At 52.0% G+C, this 23,418-nt stretch overlaps 9 protein-coding genes across 9 annotated transcripts; 5 read left to right on the forward strand and 4 right to left on the reverse strand.

Annotated features, from left to right (window-relative positions):
• Nucleotides 1-598: 598 nt before the first annotated feature.
• On the forward strand, nucleotides 599-1,768 carry A1O1_07708 (H/ACA ribonucleoprotein complex subunit 2; the record flags this gene model as incomplete). The annotated part of the gene is made up of 2 exons (XM_007728574.1): nucleotides 599-1,061; nucleotides 1,368-1,768. The coding sequence occupies 2 exons, from the start codon at nucleotides 599-601 to the stop codon at nucleotides 1,766-1,768; spliced, it is 864 nt and encodes a 287-aa protein (XP_007726764.1).
• A 3,097-nt stretch (nucleotides 1,769-4,865) lies between these two features.
• On the reverse strand, nucleotides 4,866-6,506 carry A1O1_07709 (uncharacterized protein; the record flags this gene model as incomplete). The annotated part of the gene is made up of 2 exons (XM_007728575.1): nucleotides 4,866-6,289; nucleotides 6,341-6,506. The coding sequence occupies 2 exons, from the start codon at nucleotides 6,504-6,506 to the stop codon at nucleotides 4,866-4,868; spliced, it is 1,590 nt and encodes a 529-aa protein (XP_007726765.1).
• Nucleotides 6,507-8,032: 1,526 nt separating this feature from the next.
• A1O1_07710 (uncharacterized protein) lies at nucleotides 8,033-8,380 on the forward strand (the record flags this gene model as incomplete). The annotated part of the gene is made up of 2 exons (XM_007728576.1): nucleotides 8,033-8,120; nucleotides 8,229-8,380. 2 exons carry the CDS (start codon nucleotides 8,033-8,035, stop codon nucleotides 8,378-8,380), a joined length of 240 nt encoding a protein of 79 aa, XP_007726766.1.
• Nucleotides 8,381-9,213: 833 nt separating this feature from the next.
• Nucleotides 9,214-11,724, reverse strand: A1O1_07711 (uncharacterized protein; the record flags this gene model as incomplete). The annotated part of the gene is made up of 4 exons (XM_007728577.1): nucleotides 9,214-10,281; nucleotides 10,371-11,366; nucleotides 11,413-11,532; nucleotides 11,584-11,724. The coding sequence occupies 4 exons, from the start codon at nucleotides 11,722-11,724 to the stop codon at nucleotides 9,214-9,216; spliced, it is 2,325 nt and encodes a 774-aa protein (XP_007726767.1).
• Nucleotides 11,725-12,562: 838 nt separating this feature from the next.
• On the forward strand, nucleotides 12,563-13,015 carry A1O1_07712 (uncharacterized protein; the record flags this gene model as incomplete). The annotated part of the gene is made up of 2 exons (XM_007728578.1): nucleotides 12,563-12,843; nucleotides 12,916-13,015. Coding segments are annotated over 2 exons (381 nt in total), but the record flags the coding sequence as incomplete, so codon positions are not given.
• A 1,619-nt stretch (nucleotides 13,016-14,634) lies between these two features.
• On the forward strand, nucleotides 14,635-16,606 carry A1O1_07713 (uncharacterized protein; the record flags this gene model as incomplete). The annotated part of the gene is made up of 4 exons (XM_007728579.1): nucleotides 14,635-14,712; nucleotides 14,852-15,189; nucleotides 15,375-15,429; nucleotides 15,533-16,606. 4 exons carry the CDS (start codon nucleotides 14,635-14,637, stop codon nucleotides 16,604-16,606), a joined length of 1,545 nt encoding a protein of 514 aa, XP_007726769.1.
• Nucleotides 16,607-17,556: 950 nt separating this feature from the next.
• On the reverse strand, nucleotides 17,557-18,701 carry A1O1_07714 (uncharacterized protein; the record flags this gene model as incomplete). Its single annotated transcript, XM_007728580.1, has 2 exons — nucleotides 17,557-18,360; nucleotides 18,438-18,701. 2 exons carry the CDS (start codon nucleotides 18,699-18,701, stop codon nucleotides 17,557-17,559), a joined length of 1,068 nt encoding a protein of 355 aa, XP_007726770.1.
• Nucleotides 18,702-20,276: 1,575 nt separating this feature from the next.
• A1O1_07715 (uncharacterized protein) lies at nucleotides 20,277-22,090 on the forward strand (the record flags this gene model as incomplete). The annotated part of the gene is made up of 2 exons (XM_007728581.1): nucleotides 20,277-20,779; nucleotides 20,860-22,090. 2 exons carry the CDS (start codon nucleotides 20,277-20,279, stop codon nucleotides 22,088-22,090), a joined length of 1,734 nt encoding a protein of 577 aa, XP_007726771.1.
• A 540-nt stretch (nucleotides 22,091-22,630) lies between these two features.
• Nucleotides 22,631-22,982, reverse strand: A1O1_07716 (uncharacterized protein; the record flags this gene model as incomplete). Its single annotated transcript, XM_007728582.1, has 2 exons — nucleotides 22,631-22,697; nucleotides 22,828-22,982. The coding sequence occupies 2 exons, from the start codon at nucleotides 22,980-22,982 to the stop codon at nucleotides 22,631-22,633; spliced, it is 222 nt and encodes a 73-aa protein (XP_007726772.1).
• Between the last annotated feature and the right edge of the window lie 436 nt (nucleotides 22,983-23,418).

Consider the following 23,418-nt stretch of genomic DNA (forward strand, 5'->3'; position numbering starts at 1 on the left):
TCTGCCGCATCAGCGCAGCCAATCAAAGAATTAGGTATTCTTTGCTGAACGGATGTGAGCCTAAGCCCGGAGTTTTAGCCTATTTTCGCACCAACTCTAAATGAGGGCGCCTATTCTGGTAGTCCCTATCCTAACTAGCACCTTCCTGGGGTACTAGTACTTACTAAGATTACTAGTACCAGGTTAGTACCATTTTGCAGAGAGTACTCCACCAAAATTTCGAACCTTCACGACCATCATTTTTTTTGGTGCGGAGAGCAATTAATTGTGAGACTTCGGACGCTCAGTGCAGTTTCCGCCAGCTACTTTACTTCCCTGTTTACCCTCAACCTAAGTACTGTGTGCCGAGCTCCCGTCTGCACAGTCCCTCACCGCTCATCACAGCAACAAACTTGCTCCTGGCACACTCGGCGAGAGGACCATTACTACTTCGTGCAACCGACGAATCGCGAGCGAACGTGCCCATAAATTCGAGGAACCAGGAGTGCCTTGGCGATTTATCCAAGTCCTTGCGATCAATTTGGTTATAAATATTTCCTAGAAACAGTTCCAGTCGAGACCACAAACGCGCACATCCTCTCGAACTTGAACCGCAACAATGGCCAAGGAAAAATCCAGCACGGACGCCAAAGTGTCCAAAGAAGAGCGCAAGGCCGCTCGCAAGGCCGAGAAACAAGCCAAAAAGGCCGAGACCTCGGGCGTGAAGAAGGTCAAGAGCGACAAGAAAGAAAAGAAGGAGAAGCGCAAAGCACTCGCGGAGAAGGCACTTAATGAGCTAGAAGACGGAAAGTCGCAGACGCCAAAGAAGGAGAAGAAGGCCAAGAATGAGGACACTAGCGAAGATGACGACGACGAGGAAGACGGTGCGGGAGTGGCTGTTGGAAAGAGCGAGGATGAGGATGAGGAGATGAAGGAGGACAGCGACGACGAGAACAAGACGAGTGTGAAGAAGGACGAGAAGCTGGAGAAAGCTGCAAGGCCTATCGGCGCGTTGGTGCCATTTGCCAATCCGCTTGCCGATGAGAAGGTCGCGAAGAAGGTGTTTAAAAGCGTCAAGAAAGGTATGTCTGTCCATCTACCTCCGGTTTCTTTCCATTGCGCTTCCGACCCTGCTCTGAGAGCTGGGACGACCTGTCCTCCACTCGACGCTCTTCTATCCAACCATGAGTGGTGTTCTATTTGTCCTCGGCGAGAATTCATCTGGCGTGGCGTATTGTCTGGCTGCCGTTCTGGCAAGAGCAGATATCATGCGCGTCGTATTCACCTCGAGGACTTGAAGATGTGTCTGGTCACTATGGTTTCTACGAATGCCGACTATTCTGTAATTGTTCGACAAGATAGATGTGCTGACATGAGTTTCTGTACAGCCGCCGCTCAACGCGCGCTCAAACGTGGCGTCAAGGAAGTCGTCAAGGCTCTTCGCAAATCACCCTTGTCAGACGCCAGCTCGCCTCTGCCGATCGGTATCGTCATTCTCGCCGCTGACATCTCCCCAATGGACGTGATCAGCCATATCCCCGTGCTTTGCGAGGACCATAACATCCCGTACATTTATGTCACAAGCCGTGCTGAGCTGGGCATCGCCAGCCAGACGAAACGGCCCACCAGCGTGGTCATGGTCAGTCACGACGTGTCCAAGAAGGCCAAGGACAAGGACTCCAAGGACAGCAAAGCCAAGAATGCCGACGCCGACGGTGAGAACTGGGAAGAAACCTACAAGAGTCTTGTTAAGACTGTGCAGAGGGAGGGCCGGCATGTCAAGATCTAGATCTACATGTCCCATTTGGCTACTGGAGGCATTGTACGGATGAGACGGCGGAGATGCAGTGAACATGTCAGGGTGGTTGTGGCTTCGGATGTGGGGGAGACGCTCCTCGCTCTGTCGCCGTGGCAAACCCCCTTCGGCTCAGTAGCGAGTGGGTCGCTGGGGACTTGGGCGATGCGCGATATATCATTTTCCACGATCTCGACCAACGGTACTCACGGAGCAACTTATGCTGTCAAGACTTACGAGATCTGGTCTCCAGCCGAACGCAGCTCCAGACTTCCACGGGAATCAGAGTTCATTGTTAAAAGCAGAACACGACTGTCCAACGGCACGGCACATCTCTTCATCGGTGTAATTTCTTCTCCGATGCCGATGCCGAGGAGGATGGATGGATGGATGGTTGCCAGGGTCCATGACTGTTTTCCGCTGCCACTTGCTCCGGCTTGAATCAAGCAGACTGAGTTGTTCTGCTGAATGTGCGCACATCATATCATTACTGTGTCAGTCTATCACCGAGGCGGTCTGGTTTCGGATAAGTACCAAGGGTTGGCGTCGGGCGGCGTCCAAAAAAGGCATTTGTCCATTCCAGTCTCTGTCTGTGTCCCAGTCCGGAGATACGTATTGTTCACTCGGGTTCTTGTGGTATGCGGACATAACCCAAGGCCCCGAACTCGAAGGAAAAGGAAGGCCATCCAATTCATCATCTTTAATGCATGCTCTTCTTTCATATCCTAGTTTCTCCGTGAAAGGCTGGAGGTGGCGGTTCAGGGACGCCTGGACGGACGCCTGTACTCACGAAGAGTTGTGCTGCAGTTTTTTGGACGTAGTCTTTCGTACCCTCTCGCATCTTATTCGTGTCGCCTTTCTCGTATACCTCACCTCATCAGAATCCAAAGCTGAACTTCTGGACCATGGAAATCAGGAGCAGGTTTCGTCTTGAAGACAAGTGGAATCTAGAGTCACCATCCCCGAATAGCAGTATCTTTGACAACGTTGTTTCAGCTTTCGTCCTCAACTCCTCGCTTCGTTTCCACGATTCCGCGTCAACAACTCAGTTGTCTTGATGAATTCAATCTTTTTCTTTGACTGCTGTGGACGACTCGACGTCTCGTGGATCTGATCCCCCAAAGAGTACTCACTAGGTACATCCTTCTCGGTGCTCGACTCGAGCACACATTGCCAAGTACTACTTAGTACTTTTCAGAATCAAGAACGATATAAACGACCTACCGTGCTTTGATACTTATCTCTCCCTTAATCCTTTCCCGGATACCGCCATAGAGATGCAATCCTGGATGGTCACAAACAGGAACTAACTGCAGCTATGACGACGAGACCTTTACCAAGCGAGGTCTATTAGGACGTGAACACGCAGCTGATAGACAAGGGCGCCTCGTCAGAGCGCGTGGGAGTCCTGAACGTCTTCTTTCATAATGATCTTGATCCATAAACTGTACTCGCGGACGACAACTTTAATGTTGTTGGCACCGTCTACCGGGAAAAGTCCTGGCTTCTTTCTACACAGATGACTTCGAACTTGAAGCTCCACTGTGGGTGGGCCAAACCGCATGAGGAGGAGGGATGCCTTGATCCGACGACATTGACGCGGAAGAGATACCTCGACACGTTAAATCCCTTTCGAAGAGAGATCATCAGCGACCATAGATCCGCAGTCCGTCAACTTTGCTCTTGTGGGCGGATTTGAAGAGAGAGGTCGAGAGTTGTAAAGCGGAGGGTCCTTCTCACATCGCGGGTATGCTTCAGCGAATGTTGCAGTCGAAGCAGTCGAAGCAGGGTCGAAGTGTGGAAGGATATGCTGGAAGTCAATTCCGGTCTTCCGACCCCCGACGTCGTACTGAGAGCGCGGAATCCGATTGAGCAAAGTGGTAAATTGTAAATCAGGCGCCGAGGACGCCTACTGTCTCTGCTGAATTGCGAGCAACCATCAGCCACAGACCCTAAGCACAGTACAATGACCGATTGCTCCCCATGATGTGCGAGAAGCCACGCAATCTTGGCTTCTCAGAGAGAGAATATCCCCATCCTCAGGGATTTTCCCAATACCTTCGGCTTGTATCATGCATGCAATGAAGCCTCGGTTGACACGTGGACAATTCCCCGAACCTCTCTCAGACAATTCCTCGTTGGACTGAGGAAATGTATTGACATATTCGAGGATGAGATCCCAGCTTCTGGTACACGGACCTCTCGATCTGCAGGTCTTCAAGGCTTTCGTCGGTGGCGTACTCATTGTCGTATGTGGGAGCGATCTTTACAACAGTGTGCTCGTCGAGGGAGTACACCGAGTATACAATGCCCGAGACTCCACTCCCGAGAAGCTCAAGACCCGAGGTCGGAAGAACCGGTAGCGAAGGGTCATCTCGCATGATAGTATAGCAACTGTAAACGCTGTAAGGTTTAAGTGGAATAATAGTCACGTCTAGGTAGGTGAAAGAGGATGTTGAAGGGAGAGACTACAGAGTGCAGTGTGGAGTGCAATAGTAGCGGACGCTGGAGTTCAACTAAGCGCTGGGTGCTGCCGGGGCTAGTATCGAAACAGCAAGGTGTTCCGCATCGGTGTGGGGTCCGGTGAAGTACTATCCGAGTCGTGTACCAGAACACAGTCGTAAGCCATTGGCCTCCAGGTTCCCCAGTCTTCATCCTTCTGTTTGGCTCATGTGTCACGCCGCCGAAGCCAGAAAGACGTGTGAGGATAAACCCGGTGACTGAAGAACAACGGGCAGAACACGCACGGGAGACTGCGGCACCTCGCCCTCGCCCTCAACTCTTCTACCAAATCTCTAAGGAGCGCAAGTGGCTTGAAGATGAGCTCCTCAGTGGCAGGGCTGAACCTGATCTAGACATGCTCGCATACCAACTTACCAAAATAACAAGGCTGATGTAACCTAGCAAGACTAATATGGCACCATGACCGAACTAGTATCGTTCCGAAGATCTCATCAGCGAAAGCCCCTTGGAGAGAACGATGCTGGCAGCGCCTTGCGATGTCTGCCGATGCTTTGAAGCCTTGGGAATATTCCAAACTCTTCATCGTCTGGATCCGTTTCGGCAATAATACCAACATGTTGAAGGACATTCAAACAATATCCACGACCTTCAACCACTGACTTTGCCCATCGAAGTCAAACTCTTTCAATCGCCTTCCTTGACCATCGACCCCTTGACCCAGGGGTCCATGAAAGATCCTGCACCCTTCCGGCACCCATTTCGGAGTGAGACTACCGCTTCTGCGATCCTCGAGAGCGAAATACCCGACGCGCCTAAACTCTGTGGCCGCTGCCAAGGTCATGTTTGACTGAGATATGCAATCATCTGCAATATCCCGAACCGCGGCCTTGACTGGTGCAAGAATGATACCGTGGGCCGCAAGAAGGATCTTACCATTGACAGTCGTATCACCGGAACCAGATGCAGTGTCAGTCAGCCGGTATGCCGTAGTCCGGATAATGGCACCCAGCATCCCCGTCAGGCGGGACAAGTCCTCCGTGGTGTCAAGTCGTACAATCAGCCGCGGCATTTTGCGTATACTGAGCTTTTCGGAGAAGCGACCATTGCTAGCAGTCCAGTTGCCATCGTGGTCAATTGACATGCACAAGAGCGCCGCTTGCAGTCGGAGCCGTGCCGAGACGACCACGCCGTATTCGCCCCCTCCCTCTGTCTCGCATTCTGCATTCAGCGCCCGAGCCACTGTCCAGGGCATGCTAAAAGGTTCGGCATGGAGGACATAGCCATCATTAGAAGCCCACGACCATGATGGAGCGCGGTACTCAAGCGGACGGGATGTGCTGGTGTTGGCGCGTACGTACCAGAGTAGACTGTCCATGAGATGGCGACGCCAGAGCCCGGCCACGGACTGGTCTTGCATGACCGTCCCAAAAAGCTTGGACACACCTGCTATGGCGAGGAGCTTGTCTGTAGGGAACGTCAACTCGCGGAGGGAATAGTGCGCCACGAGTCGCGTCCACACATCGAACAGCATTTGCTGCCGTTCATGGACGTCAGATTCGCTGTAGGGTGTTTGTACCGACGCTTTTGCAACTCGCAGCACCGAGGCAATCGGTCCGATTTCTTCATCGTGAAGGAAGTTTGTTTTGTCGTTGAACTCTGGAGGGACGTGGAGAGGCCTCTTTTGCTGCATTACAGGATATGTTTCGCAAGCACGAAACCCTGCACAATCCCACAGCACTTGTCTGTTCCCAAAGTAAATGGTGCGAGGTGCTAGTAGTTCCTCTTGAAGGACCCATCCTCGTGTGGTAAGAGGCATGTGAAGGAGTTCTCCTCGCCACAACTGCAGGTCGTTTAGAAGGTATGACTGACGCAGATTGCAGGCTTGTGCTTCTAAGAGGACACAGTCGCTGTTGACCACATCAGGGACTCGAGTGCAGAAAAGGCTATCATGTCTACCGGACAAGGCTGAAATGTTGCAAGTGGCATTGCCAAAGACTTCAGCCATCATGCTCGCCTCGTTCTGGATATCAAGTCGTTCGTCCTGGAAGATGCCTGGTAAGTTATCAGCAGCGTGAAACATGAGAGACAGAGGAAGACATGTACATATAGAGTCAATCCAGAGATATCGGACATTGAAACGTCTGGCTACACGGACGGCATCCTGATAAGTCCCGGGCAGAACCGAGACAGGCAGACCACGAAGCATGTTTCCTTGGGTACTCTGCTGCAGCTTGAAGGTTTCAGCCCCCCATCTATGACTGAGAGTCATGTAAGAACCTGTGAGCTCTTCAGCTTCTACCTCTACCAGTCTCCAGTGGTCGACGTCTGTATTGTCGGGTCTCACGTCAATTAATCGGCTAGGATATGATGCGGGTTGTAAATAACGATTGCATCTGGAATGGGTATGCAAGGAGCTGCAAGTCTCGAGCCAAGAATGAACCAGATCAAGCACACGAGGGTCTGAAGTTGAAGATGCGCTTTTCGCAGGAACAATAGCTGGATGGAGGCTTGGACTTGACAGTCATTCTTATCAGACATTATCCGATACCAGGGATGAAGATATCATGTGGACGGGGCCAAATTCAGCCCAAGGAAAGGATAGCCCACCTCAAGGATCGAGGCAGAAGAGCCACTTGCAAGTAGCCGTATGAGTAGCTGCCGCCGAGGAGAGGCTCTCCATCTTGGTCTTGCCCCAAGATGGGTGTCAGTCGGCAACCCAGTCTTACTAGAATCGTAGTATGAAGATGGCAGTGAGCTGACTTGTCAAATGCAATCAGGTTGGTAAGGGGCAGATCGGAAAGGATATGCTGCCATTTTGAGCCTCCTAGTTGGAGTCGCAGCCTCGTGCAGAGGTAGCAATTGTCACGGAGGGCCGCCTCGAAGTCAGCGGTGGTGGCTTCATTTTTCGCCGCGGGAGAAGTCTCAGAAAGACCAAGGCCTTGGTCAGCTTCTTGGATCAGTCTCTGGCAGCCATTGCATAGCATTTTGTCAAAAGAGGGAGCGTGTACATTGTAGTAGCCTACGGTCAAGCAACACGATGTTTGATGGTGGATGGAATGGGTGCAAGAGGTACGGGTGGGCAGATGCGCAGTTTGTTTGCTCTGTTTGCTCTGTTTGTCCCTCCAAGTTCCACCCAGCACGCAATCCGGCTTTGTCTCGCTCGCCGCCAGACTGCGACAGTTGAGACTTGTTCCGCGGCGTTATAGGGACGACGGTGCCCTTGCCTGGCTTACCAATACTACCTAGTACTAGTAGTGATAGATTCAAGTACTAAGGTAGTAGACCACTTGCACTACACTCCACGCCGTCTCTCGGTGTGACTCGGTGGACTCGAGTACGAGAATTGAGCACATTTCGCCAAATTACTAATAATATCACGGCTTGGGCACGTTTCACTTCAAGTTGGAAGCGAGGACCGTCTCTCACACTTGATACTATCGTCCTACAGAATCACCCCTGCGCCACTGTTTATAATTACCATCCGTGTCCCCTTCCATATAAATCTGGCTTGTTTCCATAAGGCTAGGTCACTTGGATTACGCATAAGAGCCTCAACGCCGGACCCCATATACCCCTCCGCGGCTCCAACCATATAAAGGACCACACACAACAAGGGAGTTCGGCACCGCTTCCTCTTCGTCATTCCCGCATCAAAGTTATACGCCTACTACAGGACACCGTTCATCCTCCACGTCACAACATACGCGCACCCACTCAGTCAAAGAACGTATCTCTTAGATTTCGCCTTAGTTTCCTCCCTCTCCCTCTCCTCTCTATAAACAGACTTGTTTCCCGATGGCGGAACACCACTACAAATTCAACGTCACGATGACCTGCGGAGGTTGCTCCGGCGCCGTCGAGCGTGTGCTGAAGAAACTTGACGGTATGTATCTCTGGGCTTGGTCCCCTCTATGTCTTCAACATATCGGTGGTGTTCCTGCCCCAAATCGGGCACGCTGTTCTCAAATGGCTGACGAATCCGATTTTATAGGGGTCAAGCAGTACAATGTCTCACTGGATACCCAGACCGCCGATGTCACGACCGAAGACTCCGTTTCTTACCAGACGGTTCTTGAGAAGATAAAAAAGACTGGCAAGACGGTGAACTCAGGAGAGTCGGATGGCGTCCCGATGGCTGTTTAAGCGACGATGGGATCTCGAGTCGTGGCTGGGTTGGTGCTGGGAAGCAGGCGAACACCGCTTTGACGCATATATGGCGTGTACGAATTGGCTGTAGCCACAGGGCAACTGCTCGGTTGTACACTTGCAGGGCTTGCTACTACTGATGGAAGGCGTATGGTGTTTGGTTTCAAGCAATACCCACGGAGCCAGACATAGATTTCACGATACGCATGCAGCAGTGGGAATCATTCATTCTTATTCTCACTTTCTGGTCATCATCTCTCAATTGCCTTGGTGTCCTTGCCACCCGAGCACATCTGTACAACTGATGAATGTACAGATCATGCAAGAGAGATAACTCTAGGTCAACCCAGGTCTGTACAGAAGACCGTCAATAGCCCTTTTCCATTGCAACCATTACTCCGAATTCTCAGACATGTCCATAAGCCCAGCTGTTCGTAATCGCTCAATGGGTATCTCAACGGCACTTTTTCGTTCCATGCAATCGTAACACCGTCCAGACACACTTCAGCCTCCTTGTCATGCGAATGCTGTTCATTGAAAAAAACAATGCAAGCGTGCGCCGCGTATGAAAATGCAAGGGTCCCAGTGACTTCCCTGATGAATATCATGCCGACGAAGAACAAAATGACGTTGATGCCGAGGACCACAATCCCCCGGACTTGATAGGGCCTCTGCGTAAAGGTCAGCATAGTACTCTCATAACCATGATATACAAGGAAAGCATTGCGTGGGATATGCTTCTCAACTCTTACCAGAATCCATGAATACTCTTATGGGTGCCTCCCAAAGACGAAAGTCGAGGAGAAGAGATCTTGCAACATGGGCATGGTTCAACGATTGACTTGAGCATAATGCCCTGCCGTCGCTGCTGGGCGAAAATCGTATTCAAGCACGCGTTGACGTGGTAGCTCACCCAGCTGTTCAGTAACCATAGACCCACTAGGATAAGTGTACCATGGGCGAGAATCTCGCGGAATGGGGCCTCCCTGCTGCTCACGAATGGCACCATTGCGCTCCAGAGCATTCTGATTCTCGTAACTGGGGGAGTCCAGGATGGGTTCATACACACGTTGTCCAGGGTTTGGAAAGTATTGACCACCGTTCCTCGGTGTGCTAATCTCCAGCCCATCGGAGCGTCTGAACAAGTGGTTTTGTGAATGATAGCGAGACTGGCTGGCTGCCATCTCGTGCCTGCCATTCACAGCTAGGGAGGTTTGATGGGTGGTGGCCTTAGCGGGAAGGGGATCACGAATATCATAGACAGACGGGCGCTCAACGTGTCGGAGTGGTTCAAGAGCAGAGTCTTGATGTCGAAGTCTTGGGCTAGAGCGCAGCTCACCGTAGTCAAAGACACGGGTCTCAGCACGAGACACACCAGGTTGAGATTGTTGCACGTAATGATGCTCACGATGCCGATTCGGAGAGTCCCGTCTGGCGGTTCGATATTCTGGCAGCGGTGGGACCTCTGCGAATCGACGTCTCTTCGACGACTGATCACCACTGCCTGTGAGGTCAATGTACGCAACATCACGGATGTTGCGGTTGTCCTCGCGTGCTAGATTAGTCTCATGTGGTTCCATACGGTTGTCGAAGGGATTCTGACGGGAACGGGGAGACATGTATGCCCCATCAGGTCCCTCGATCGAAGGCAGAACTGTAGCATCTCCCACTTCGGGATTTCCAGCAAGACGTTGATCTCGGTAGGGGTAGCCTTGAGGAGAGGAAGGCCGAGTCCTCACTCTCGTTGGCGGGGGTAACATCGTGGGTGGAGCGCGCTCCTCGTGTCGCGTCGCCCGGTCAGGCATAATATCGTTCGATCGTGTGCTGACTCGTTCGTACAATGTTCCGTCTGCGCCTCTTATAAACGTTGGAGGACTTGCATGGCGAACGGGATGGGGCTAGAATCAGATTAGTCATGAGACGTCCGTCAGAGTTGCTCGCTACCACGGAGGACTTCCGGAAATGTGAAGTAGAGAGCTGTTCTTACCTCATAGGCAGCCCTCGCTGTTGTCACTGGTGGATGCTGTGATCTAGTAGGATGAGCAGGAGGATCAAGCGGGATCAGGACACGGGAGGTGGGCGGTTCGGGCTCATAGATCCGATTCAGAACGGTGACCGGCTCCTGTGGCATCCTAGGACGGTAGTCTCGCTTTGCTTGATTCCAGACAGCGTACCTACTGCGATCCCGCTCTGCAATCTCATCATCAGTGGGTTTGTACCGGTGTACTACACGTGGTAGGTAAGGATATTCATGGTTGACATCCCCACGAGATGGCTGAGATAGCGGAGACCGAGGTCGGCCAAGACCTTGGGCGTAAGCCGCACTTGGAAGCTCCTCGACATGAACGTTGTCGTGGCGAATTTCCTGGAGATCGTCGGAGCCGGCGTCGCTGTCTTCTTCGTCAGAAATAACTATGACTTCTCTGAGAAGATCATCTGCTGCTCGTTTTGTGGCTTCGTCCGTGGTGTCTTCGTCCGCGCGCCATTCGATCAGCTTCTTGAGGGTATCCTGTTCAACCATGTGCCGGGCATCGTTGTAAGGCACCCTCCTCAAAAGCTTATCATACTGGGTATACATGTGTCGAATATGAGCAACGACGGAAAGCTGCGCCCTACGGACAAGAGGGATCTCGTCTGCAGTCCCCACTTTGTTGTCACCTTTTTGAAAGGCGGTCTTGATGATCTGGAACAGGTCCTTGTCGGGGATATTGGGAAACAAATCTTTGATCGTTTGTTTGGCCTCCGTGTTGATTGTGATCTGGTCCTTTTCTTCTGCTTCTTCTTCTTGTTCGACAGGTCGCTGGCCGTTTTGGTAGACTTGCATGAAAAGTTTGTCATCCTTCGACTCGTCGATGACCTTGCCTCCGCTGGTAAGACGAATGCCATAATGCGCACAAACTTGAGCAACAACATTGGTGGGAAAATGAAAGCCAACGCGATGTACTTCCCTTGAAAGCTCATGGCGATCAGCATGCGGTGTAGTCTAAACAGTTAGCAGCAATTCGTGGCGCAGCGGTGACCAGACCTACCGTGACAGCGTAGATTTTGTTGTCGCCCCTACGTGCAAACTCCTTGAGTGCAGCTGTAAGTTCCGGGTTACCAGCAGGTATGAACGTATAGCCTGGAGGGGGATCCGGGCGGAAGGTGACCTGGGAATCCCGGTGAGTCGTATCTCGGGCACCGCAGTTCGTCCTCCTTACCATGCTGCGCAGTTTGTGGTTCTGTTTGGACGTCTCTTCCACAACCACTTTGTGTTTGTTTCTTTGCTTTGCAGCCTGTCCGCCTCGGGTTGAGGCGCCTCCGCCACCAATCTTTCCTGCCTTTTGTTTGACTCTTGCCATGATGGGTGTCTATCAACACTACACAGGGAGAAATGGGCACAGGTACGGAAACATATGGAAGGGGAGGAAGATCAAGACCTCTAGACACTGGGGATTAGTACAAGGCGCGAACTCGTACAAAAGCGTGGTGATCCGGGCTTTGTCGGCAGTTGCCACTGCAGGAGAAGGAAGATGAACCACAGCTCCAGCGGAGGGAGCTGCGTTTGAATCCCAGTCAGATCTCAGTCCAGATCAAGATGGCCTGCTGGACACAGTCATCCAGGCGATAATGGCCTTAAGAGACAGCAAACGCGTCAGTCTCGAAGGTATTAGCGGGATATGGGTGTTTGTGATGAAGAGATGGAAGGGAGAACAGAAGCAGGGCAGCTGCGCGTGGTGGAAGGAAACCTGAATGGATCTGGAAACCGGCCTACTAGTAGCCGCAGCCAAAAGCTTGGCGGCACAATCGGCATCTATACTTCACCCTAGATGGGTACACTGCGACTGCCAGTGTAAGCCGCCAGGGCCATTGCAGAGCTTTAAGCCGCTGGGCGTTGAAGTGTGTAACAACAATCGAGACGACTATATGTGCTCGGCATTAATAGTAGGCACCATTAAATTGACTGAAAGTTCTGATCAGATGAGTTGGAGGCAATCAACGCGCCACACTGCAATTGGCAAGCTACGTGCCCCAGGCTCAAGGCGAGGCTGCAGCCTTGCGTACGGCTGAACTGCGGCGGCCCTGGGCGAGAATCTGACACCTCCACCAGAAACTACTCTGTACAGAGTACCTAAATTTTGGCCTTGAACATCTGCTACCTTGTGTTTGTATGCCACCTCACGTCCACGCGCCTGTCGTATTCTCTCTATGAGCACCCAAGACCGGTTGCACGCTTACCGCCATCTATATCGGACTGCGCTCAAAGCTGTCTGCTACGCGCGCCCGGCACGCTACGAGGTTCGAGATATCCTTCGAGAATCGTTCCGTTCCTCCCCAGTCACAAACTTCAATCCTCGGCGGATCGAGAATACGCTACGTTTCCTGCAAAATGCGGGCGCATATAATGGCTACGAGCACAAGATACTCAAGAATTTGCTGCACCTGAAATTCTTCCGAGATAGGAGGCTGGACAAAATAATGTACGATCCGAAGCCAATTCACTATATATCTTGAGGGTTCAGAGCATTGACTATAACTCGCAGGCTCCGGAGATCGAATAGCGACTATGCGATAGACACACGGCGGCATATTTGGCTGCAATACCGTGCTACATTGACGATGCTGAACGAGAGTCTAGATACCTGTCTCGCTTTCTAGTCTAGCCAAGCAGGAGGAACGTCCTTCAGCAAGGAACGAGTCGTGCTCTCGGAAACCGAGGATGATACGCAGGAGAGGAGGGTCCAGGATGCCCGCGCTCCACTGACCGCTGTCCATGGTCTCTCTTCACAACGGAAAAGCATATGCCGCAGTCCTCGGTGCCTAGGAGATGTGCTGTCGCTTGAGGACTTTAGCAGAGACATGTCACTCGGCCACAGAGATATACGAACGGGCTGCCAAAATAAGCGACCCTGATAATCCCGTTGCATACATCGCACATCTCGATCGCCCTCGAATCGCACGACAACCTCATCGCCAAGATTGATACTTTGTTTCTCTTTTGTTCCGAGAGTCTTGTGTCGACTCGCTTTGGACCTTTGGCGTTCAGCGAGTACTATTGGCTTTGCTCTGGGTCCTTGTATCTACCGCCGAAGCATCTCTTAGCTGCGATCGGCGGCTGGTAGGAAGCGGCCGTTCTTGGACATACTTGCGAACTCTGTGTCTTCTATTGAAGCGACACGGAGCGACCACTTCCAGCTCTTCGAGACCTAAGGGTATTGAAGGCTGTTTCGAAGGCAGGCGGCAAGTCGCGACTGGTGTTCAAATCAGCCCATCTTCTCAGTTTGTCGACTTTCGAGGGCGTCACAACGGTTCACATCGCTATACCAACTCCTATTGTTGATCTGTACGAGGAATGGTGAACTTCAGGTTACTTGTGCTTGAGTTAGCCGGGCGAAAAGTCTTGTCGTAGCATTGCGTCAAGAGGCAGAATTTGCATTCACGTCGGACCTACAATGAAACGCTGCTGCGCGGTTGAGTGCATTCGAATACATTGAACGTGGCCACCGGATCCAATGGGCCAGTTTATACCCTTGGATCTGCTCGATGAGCTGATTACGACAGATGTTCAGAGGGCACTGTGGTCGAGGTATTGCCCCTTTCTGGACATTGTGATGTGGGAGCACTTCTGCAAGTTGATTCCCGGGGTCTATTTAATCATCTATCCTGCGAACCATACAACCTGCCATCAATCAACATCTTCGTTGAGAGGGCCAGTTAGATGGTGCAAAAATTCCTTCCACTCAGTCCATGTTCTGCGGTTCTCGGCCTCTACTTTTCCCCATCTCTTCATGCGCATGCTGACGCTGACGCTTGATCACCTTACCTCATGCAAATTCCATCCCACCAATGTTGACGCACGATGATGAGGAACAGATATTGCGCAATACAGAATATCCCTTGACTCAAATGTAATAGATTACAATCATTGCTCGACACGGAGTTACGGATAATACATATTTCAGGGATATCGCACATCTCAAAACTCGCCGCGAACCCGATCGATAGTCCAATATCATGATATCATCAAGTCCGCCATACACAGCACACAGCATAGCACCCGACAATACAGGCCCAGGACGGGATATGGAATCACTATTGCATTGCATGTTATGTAGTCGCTCAGTCAAGGAAGACCACTGTCTAATCCTTCGAAGGTTTAGTAGCTGTCTCACTCGTATTTGTGTTTGCTTGTCTGTTGTTTCCCTCATCAACATACTTTGTCTTAAAAGTCTTGAATTATAAAGAAGTGCTACATCACTGATACCCCGATCATGCCAGAACCCGTGCCAGAGCAAGCCTCGACTCCGAGCATTGCGAACAACCGCTCGCAATGGAAGGACTTTATTGCAGTATGTCTTCGCCGCGCCGCCACCTTTCATTGAGTCCGCCCCTTGTCAAGATGGTCAACCTGAGGTTTTCCATTCGACCAAGAACCCATTTCAATGATTGCATACCTATTAAACTAACACGTCTGAAAAACACCATTAGTCCATCCCAGCAATTCGCGGCGATCCATCCAACTTCAGCGCGCCGCCGTTCGTGCTCGACACGAAATCGGCGGTGGAGCTGCCAGCGTATTGGGCCGAGAGGCCTGCCGTTTTCGTCGCTCCATCAAAGTCGGATGATCCGGCGGAACGCGCGGTGCTGGTGTTGAAGTGGTTCATTGCTTCTCTTCGCAATCAGCAGTACGCTGGTCGGCCGGCGGACCAGGGCGTCAAGAAACCGCTTAATGCATTTCTAGGGGAAGTGTTTCTGGCGAGCTGGAAGGATGATGCCGCAACCGGAAACAGTATCGGGATCACCAGGCTGGTGAGCGAGCAGGTCAGGTGAGTTATGACTTTTAGTCCACTTCTGTTCTGTCCCATCCTGTCCCGTGCTTGATTTTCGTGGCTTTACCGACTCGTGATGCGCGCCACCTGCCGGTATTATGCAATCAAATTGTGGCATTCTGGATGTCCGGCGTCCGCGCGCTGAATTTGTGGTCGTATACTGATATCGTATTCGTTCCCAGCCATCATCCGCCAGTGACGGCATGTCGAATCTGGAATGAAGACCAAGGCGTCTCGGTAAGCCTTAACTCACCGACGGGCCGTCCCCGTGTCGAAAGACTGCCGCGTGTCTTCACCGCCCATGAGAACACTATGCTTACCCAGTTTTCTTGTCTTGTAGGCTGAAGGTTACACCCGCCAGGAAATCACCTTCACTAATACCATGAACATCAATCAAATGGGCCATGCAACATTCCATCTCGCCAGACACAATGAAACGTACCTGATCCCGCTACCAAACGTCAAGATCAAGGGAATCTTGACCGGCTCCTTGTACCCAGAGCTTCACGGGACATACCGCATCCCAAGCACGAGTGGACACAGCTCGTCCATCGAGTTTGGAGGCACGGGGTTCATGGCCGCATGGGACAAGAAACATAGCTTCAAGGCCAAAGTGTACCGCGATGACGAAGCGGAGACCAAGCCATTATACACCGTCAATGGCTATTGGGACGGCGTCTTCACCATCCATGACACCCGAAAAGGGGTCGACATCGAAACATTCGATGTTCGCACAGCGAAGACCACTCCTCTCACCGTCGACTCCTTGGCAGACCAAGATCCGTGGGAGTCGCGGTTTGCGTGGCGCGCAGTACGAGAAGCCCTGGAACGAGGAGACATGCAAGGTACAGCAGACGCCAAGTCGAAACTGGAAAGCGGCCAGCGAGAGTTCCGGAAAAGTGATGACGGTGGGCGTAATTGGCGCAGCCTGTTTTATGAGGTTCGAGATAACAATGATCCTGTCGCGGAGCAGTTGGCTCGCCAGATTGGCCGGACGCTCTACCCGGCAGAGACGTTAGGCGCTTGGAAGTTCAGGCTGAACGAGTGGCGGGACGGAAAGTTCAAGAAGCCTTACCACGGGCACTTGAAGCCAGATAATACACATGTGTCTGAGAGTGGGAGCGACAAGCAGGCCCCGAATACCGCACGCGTCATTGACAAGATTGCTCAAGGGAACGGCACTCAACCAGCAAATGGCATCTCTTCTCTAGCAGGAACAGCATCAAGAACCAACAGTAACATGTCAGGATTGGGCAAGAAGACCTCATCTGAACAGGAACAAGACAGAAAGGATGTTCTGAACGGGGCCAGCAAGATCAGCGACGGCTCCAGCCCCAACGGTGCCGGTGCCATGACAGTTACGGAGAAGATGCACATCGAAATGTATATGGCGAATGAAGACTTGCGGGTTTGATATTGGGTGGAATGGAGCTTTGGGCTCAGGCGTTAAGACAAGGCTGAGTCAACGAACCTCCAACGGCTTCTGCGTTATCGACCGAACTGATTCGCTCAAGTTTGTACGGCAGCGCAGATTCTTTCACATGTGCTGATTTTCAGGCGCCCGATATCTAACAGGTTTGCAAGGACAATCCTGCACCACCACCCTCAAATTTCAGAGTGATGACCTCAATGAATCTGACCAGGATCGCGGTCAGGGCCCCTGCAACCCATATTCGCCGCGTGCGTCAGGAGATGAGTATAGTATTGCGGGTTCTCAGAATGTAGCATTTGTCCACGACCTACAACCCTTGATTGACACGGCCCGGGCTTTTGCTCACACACAGCAAAAGCGTCTGACCCGATTTTCTGCCGAAGACGCGAGAAATATGTTTTGCATGTATACGGCGTGAGTATCGACACATCGCACAAATCCTGTTATCGTAAAGCCGTATGGGTACACCGTCCCGACAACGGTAAGCAAGAGAGTCAATCCATCGTCGCTCGGACTGCTTGGTGTCAACCTAGCCTCGCCGGTATTCAAAGCCCCATGGTCTCTAGGTGCAATTGCCCAGTCCGCAGCGGGGTGCTGAGTAACAGGCTGCGCAGTGTCGCCCATTTCCGTTGGCCTGAAAGAAGGACGGATCCGATATCGAAGAGATGAATTCCCACAATGTTATAAGGCAGAATGTCAACATAGACGGGTATCATGTGTGGCAGGACAACAAGGGCTCGCAGTCTCCACCACTTGTGGTCGTGAAATTGGAGTTCAGAAGCCTGCGTGTTTGTGAAATCTTCTTAGGCTCCAGAATCCCGACTTTTCGGATAGTGCAAGCCACCAACGCCAATGCTCGTACGCCCAGCAAACAGACACGAATGACAACGCACTCTATTGGAAAGTACATCCTCTCTCGGTGTAGAGCACGCTCAGGATGCGGAACCTCCACCTTCTAGCCCAGCTTCTTCAACCTGGACAATGCTCTTACACATGTCGAGAAACCTGCTGCGATACTCCGGGGCCGTGGTGGTGATACTCATAGGCCCCTGGCCATTGACAAGGTTCCACGCGTCGACAAGATTCGTCATCATCTTGGCTCGAACCTTGTGTTTGGCCCAGAAAAAGTCAAGAATCACGGCGCGAAACAACCATCTGTTGTCCTGTGACGGCACGCCCTTCCGCCAGTCAAGTGGCTCAGGGTCCCGGAATGGGTCGTCAAGTTCACTGCCGCTAGCGGACGAAGCAGGCCTAGGGATGCGGACGAGCATAAGACTGTAGTCGACTGCGTTATTTTGCGCGAGCAGCTCGGTGTCGGCTTCCAGTGACTTCAGAAACATATCTGCTTGAGACTGGCTGAGTAGCATTTTGTCGTCGAATTCGTCGGCAAGCTTCGATTTGGTTGCCTGCGAAGCAAGTCTGCCGCCGGCGATATCTCTTTCGGGAAAGAAGTACGACATCGGTTTCAAGTCGAAGGTTTGCCATTGAGAATCCTCTTCTTGACCGTACAGCAGGTTCTCCATGACTAGATGGTGGTTTGGCGCAAAGCCCAACAGGCCGCCCAGACTACGATATCGCCAGGCGAGAAAATCGGTGATACGCACCAAGAGGGACTCCGGATGAGACTCCATATGCGAAATGTAGGGTTCTAACAGATCATCGCGGAAGAAGGTATGCTCGAACCGGCGGGGCACCGATTTGATGAGATATTTGTTGTCCTTGGTCGTGAAGAATGTCTATTGGTGATGAAGAGAATATTTCGTCAGATTGGTGTCTCTCCTTGCGCAAAGGGAGTTGCTATGATTACACTCACCGAACCCGAGTAGCCCATGTCCCCCTTCTGTATGAGCGACTCGTTACCCATAAAGCTGGCCTTATAATCCTCCTCTGAAATGCCCCATGTCTTGTTCCTCAGCCTTTGGAACAGTTCTGGCCGAATCCGGGTGAGCACGAGCCCATAGAGCGCGAAGAACCTGCGAAGCGGACGCCAAATGCGGAAGCCGCTGTCAGCCTTGCTGTCGTCTCGGAGGATGGCGAGTACTATGGACCGAGATATGTTCTCATCGCGACGCCCCATGATAGAACCCCAAGACAGGGGTTATGCTCAGAAATAGGGTCGCAATAAGGTGCATCAAATAAGATGAATGAGGACGGCCATGAGACTTAACTGCACGTCTAATGTTTTGTTGGCACTTGAAACTTGATCAGGGAAGCAGGACAACAGCGTGACGTCACAATAACCTCACAGCCTTGCAACCCCTGGAACGTGACAAGGCTGGGCTGATGACCTGATCAGGGCACCCGTCGCTGTCTTGGCGTATACGGTGGAACATATATGCTTAACGTGAAATACTGCAACAGGCAAATTACTTCTGTATCTTGCCTTTCGTCCGCTGAAGCAGATTCTGCTGACCATCCATTCAAGGGTGTTGGAACTTGTGACATCCATCCACTTCATCAATCGTGGGGCACCCGGCAGATGCGATAGCAGCCCTACTACACGAATCTTTACAGGCCGCCTCTCCCAACGAAAATCTCACTGTCTTCTCTCTTTCTCTCATGACATTCAGGAACTACGTACCTCTGTGCAAAAAAGTCGTCTGGCTTGAACTCAGAATGGGTCAAGTAACGCCAAGCGCTTCTGTGATTTGCTTCTGAAGGACGTCGTTATGGAAACCCAAGGCCAAGCCAGAGAGACATCCTTGCTGCCCTACTAGTAGGATCCGGTCCTTTTCCTTGCTTCTGCCTCCCGATCCCAGGAAAATCTCTGTCCCTGCCAGTGCTACGCAGGTTTACGTCGGAGATCTTGGCGAGAATTTTCCATCAATACGGTTGCCTCGATCTCGATAAGTGAAAGTCCGGAGGAAACTTCATGGAGTGAAAGCAGCCGACCATGTCCGTACCTCCCAGGGATCATTTTGCCCTTCTGATACAGACACCTAAGAAAGGGACTTTTATCCATGGCCAAGCCTGACCTTGGCCTTGTCGTCACCCCATCCCGATGGGATCTGCCTCAAGCACGCCGCTTCGCGCGGTGGATATGATTTGAAGAGATCGCTTAGGTCCATGTATACTATATATCGAGGCTAACATTTCCCCTGGCCCCAGTTAGGGTCCTATGAGCAGGTGGCGTCCCCATTATTGTGCCCATCCAGAGTTACATTCACCTGGTGGACGAAACGGGTCCACTCTACCACAGTTATCACCCTCCTACGACCTGGGACGTACCAGTGCTCGCTACGAAGGAACCACCCGAGTTTGCCCCCAAGAGAACTTCAACTAACGTTTGCTGGATACCTTCTTGACCCATATGGAAGGCCGTATCAGCTTTGAGTGCGGGGTGAGGATGCTTCCATACTCCCATTCATTCGCTAAATGATGATCTGCAAGCCTCTAGCTCTAAACTCGGCTCTTTCTTCTGGGGCTTGATTGGCGAAGAAAACCTGGGCAGCGTCGTCTATCGAATGGATTCTATGACCTGAGGCAATGGCAGGACAAGGACAAGGACAAGAACAAGAAACCCAAGCCCCAGAAATGCTATCGAAACTTCCTGGCTATATAGGTAGGGATGTAGCCTTGCTCTTGCCCCCATCTTTCTCTCCTCGATTCAGTGTTCCCAAAGCACCACTCGATACTCCGCAATACCGCAGCCATGAGCGACAAAGAAGTGAAATACGTAGACGCTGGCGCCGCCTACGACAGCAGCAACCCCAGAGGCGGCTCGACCGAATTGCAACCTGGAGATGTGTCTGAAAATGCCGATGGACTACAACGCCGGCTCAATAACCGACAGATCCAACTTATTGCGATTGGAGGCTCGATCGGCACTGCTCTTTTCGTGAGTATAGGGACTGGTCTGGCAAGAGGAGGCCCGCTCAGTCTGTTCCTCGCCTACGCCGTCTATAGCTGCGTTCTGGGCCTGGTCAACAACTGCATCGCCGAGATGATTGTGCTGCAACCCGTGTCGGGCGGGTTCGTTCGTCTCGCCGGCAAATGGGTCGACGACGCATTTGGCTTTATGGCAGGCTGGAACTTCTTCTTCTACGAAGCGCTCTTGATCCCTTTCGAAATCACCGCTCTGAATCTGGTATTGTCTTTCTGGACGGACGCCATACCCACCGCTGCCGTCTGCGCCGCTTGCATCGTGCTCTATGCGTAAGAACCACTCCAAAGCGACAAATCATTTCGCCCCGTGCGACCAAAGGATCAAATCAAAACTGACGTGTGGTCTCTAGACTTTTGAACGTCTTGGCTGTCCGTATCTATGGAGAAGCCGAGTTCTGGCTTTCCGGAGGCAAAGTCATCTTGATCATCATGTTGTTCTTCTTCACCTTCATCACCATGGTGGGCGGTAATCCACGCCACGACGCCTACGGCTTCCGGTATTGGAGAGACCCTGGTCCGATGGCCGAATACCACACCAAGGGGGGCCTAGGCCGATTCGAAGGGCTGCTTGCCGCTCTGTGGTCCGCCTCGTTCACTGTCGTGGGACCGGAGTATATTGCGATGGTGGCGGCTGAGGCGAAACGGCCGCGGATCTACATCAAGAATGCCTTCAAGACCATCTATTGGCGATTCGGCATCTTCTTCATCCTGGGTGCTCTGTGCGTCGGCATCGTCGTCCCCTACAATGACCCGACTCTGGTAGGCGTTATCACGGGCACAGTCTCCGGCGGTGGGACGGCCGCTGCCTCTCCTTATGTGATCGCCATGGAGAACCTCGGCGTGAGCGTGATGCCACACATTACCAACGCGCTTATGCTGACGAGCATCTTCTCTGCCGGAAACACCTACACCTACTGTGCCACACGCAGCTTGTACGGACTAGCACTGGAAGGCCGAGCGCCCCGCTTCCTGACCAAGGTTACCCGCCAGGGCGTGCCGATATGGTCTTTCTGCTGCGTCATGCTGTTCCCGTTTCTCTCGTTCCTGCAGGTCGGGAGCGGGTCCTCGACCGTCTTGACATGGCTGGTCAACCTGATCACTGCTGGCGGCCTCATCGACTACATCGTCATGTGTGTGACATATCTGTGCTTCTACCGCGCCTGCAAGGCCCAGGGCCTCGATCGCAGCACCCTGCCTTATACTGGCTGGTTCCAGCCATACTGTGGATGGATAGGTCTCGTAGTGGAGACGCTGGTCGTGATTTTTTTTGGATATTCGAGTTTCACGCCCTGGGACGTCGGCACGTTCTTCTCAAACTACACCATGGTTCTTGTGGCTCCTGTCCTGTTTGTGGGTTGGAAGCTCATCAAGAAGACCCGATTCGTGCGGCCCCTCGAGGCCGACCTTGTCTGGGATCGACCCATTGTCGATGCTTACGAAGCCACTTTCATCTCGCCTCCGGTCGGCTTCTGGACGGAAATGCTGCAGGTGGTTGGGTTCAACCGCAACAAAAGCGACGATCGCCGAACCTCTATACAGGTATTGGAACAGGAGCTTGAGGGGGATAAAGCTCGACCGTAAGCGTAAATCTAGACCATGTCCATAGATAGGACGCAGGAGTCATGCCAATATAACGAACTTTTGACCACCGTTCACTGTTCATCGTTCACGACCTTATTTGTCCTAATCCCCAATAAAGCAACTTTTTGTGTGGGTGAGGCCTCCACGACCTCAATGGGTCAACGTAACAGGCAGTGGGTTGCCTGGCGGCTAGGCGGACCAGGGGTACACAGGATCCAAGAGCCGTGTCATGTTACTTCAATCAGCCAAATGTACGTTCGCTTGGCATGGGTCTCTCTACCAGATTGATGCAATGCCATTTCCGTGTCGACTACATGGTGCGGCGTCAAAATTGAATGTGAAGCCTGCATATCAAACAAGACCACCAATAGGCAACTGGATCCCGGATCCCATTCTCCTTTCCATGGACCAGATGATGGTAGCCTGGAGTGGGGTTTCTGGATGGTGTGCCGTACTCCCTAGATCTCGATTCCAGTCTCACCATCCACAATCCTCACTCCAGGCTACCATCAAGTTCCAACTGGAAATCCGATTCTCATTTTACTCCGAATATTCCAAATCATAAGCCAATGTATCGGTACACAGCTCCTCTCGATACTTTTGTACGCTATATGGATATACCAAGGTAAATCAAGTCAGTCGATCAGTCAATCAGTCAATGACCAGAAGTCAAACAGATAACAAAACCATGGAATATACCACCAAATGACTCAACCCTCAGGAAATAAAGGACTTACACCAAATGAGCAGGATGGTCAGCATAGACTTTAACATCATCCGCCTTCTCCAACACCGCCACCAAACCCATGTTGTATCCCTGGCTACGGTGCGCCGTGGAGGCCAGTGGCGCGTTGGCTTCGAGTTTCAGCAGGCCCGGGATCTGGCCGACCATGGTTTTTGCCTTGGCTGTCCATTCGGTCAGCTGGGCTGGGGTGACGCCGGGTTTTAATTTGAAGAGGACTACACAAAGCGAAGGAGCTTCATCAGCAGGTGCGTGTGGGTATAGATGTATGAAGAAAAGAAGATGGATTTCATGAAGGATCGGGATCGGGATCGGGATTTTTGAGGAGGTGGGCAGTCAAGTGCTGCGGAGACTGACCGATATGGTAGATTGGCATGGTGAATTGGTGATTGGGATTTGGCGGGGTTTGTGTTGAATTGGTTCTGGACGCAAGGAATGTGAATATCGGTGACGGTGACCTTGATCAATGACTGAAGTCTGGATGAGGGTGAGTAAGTCGATAAGACACCGGAGGGAACAGAGGTTGTCGTTGTTAGTCAGTCAGTAGTAGTATACGTGGGTGGTGTGGGTCAGAAGCTGGCGGCAA

Source organism: Capronia coronata, assembly GCF_000585585.1.
Source record: "Capronia coronata CBS 617.96 chromosome Unknown acBCG-supercont1.7, whole genome shotgun sequence".
Classification (NCBI taxonomy): Eukaryota; Fungi; Ascomycota; class Eurotiomycetes; order Chaetothyriales; family Herpotrichiellaceae; genus Capronia; species Capronia coronata.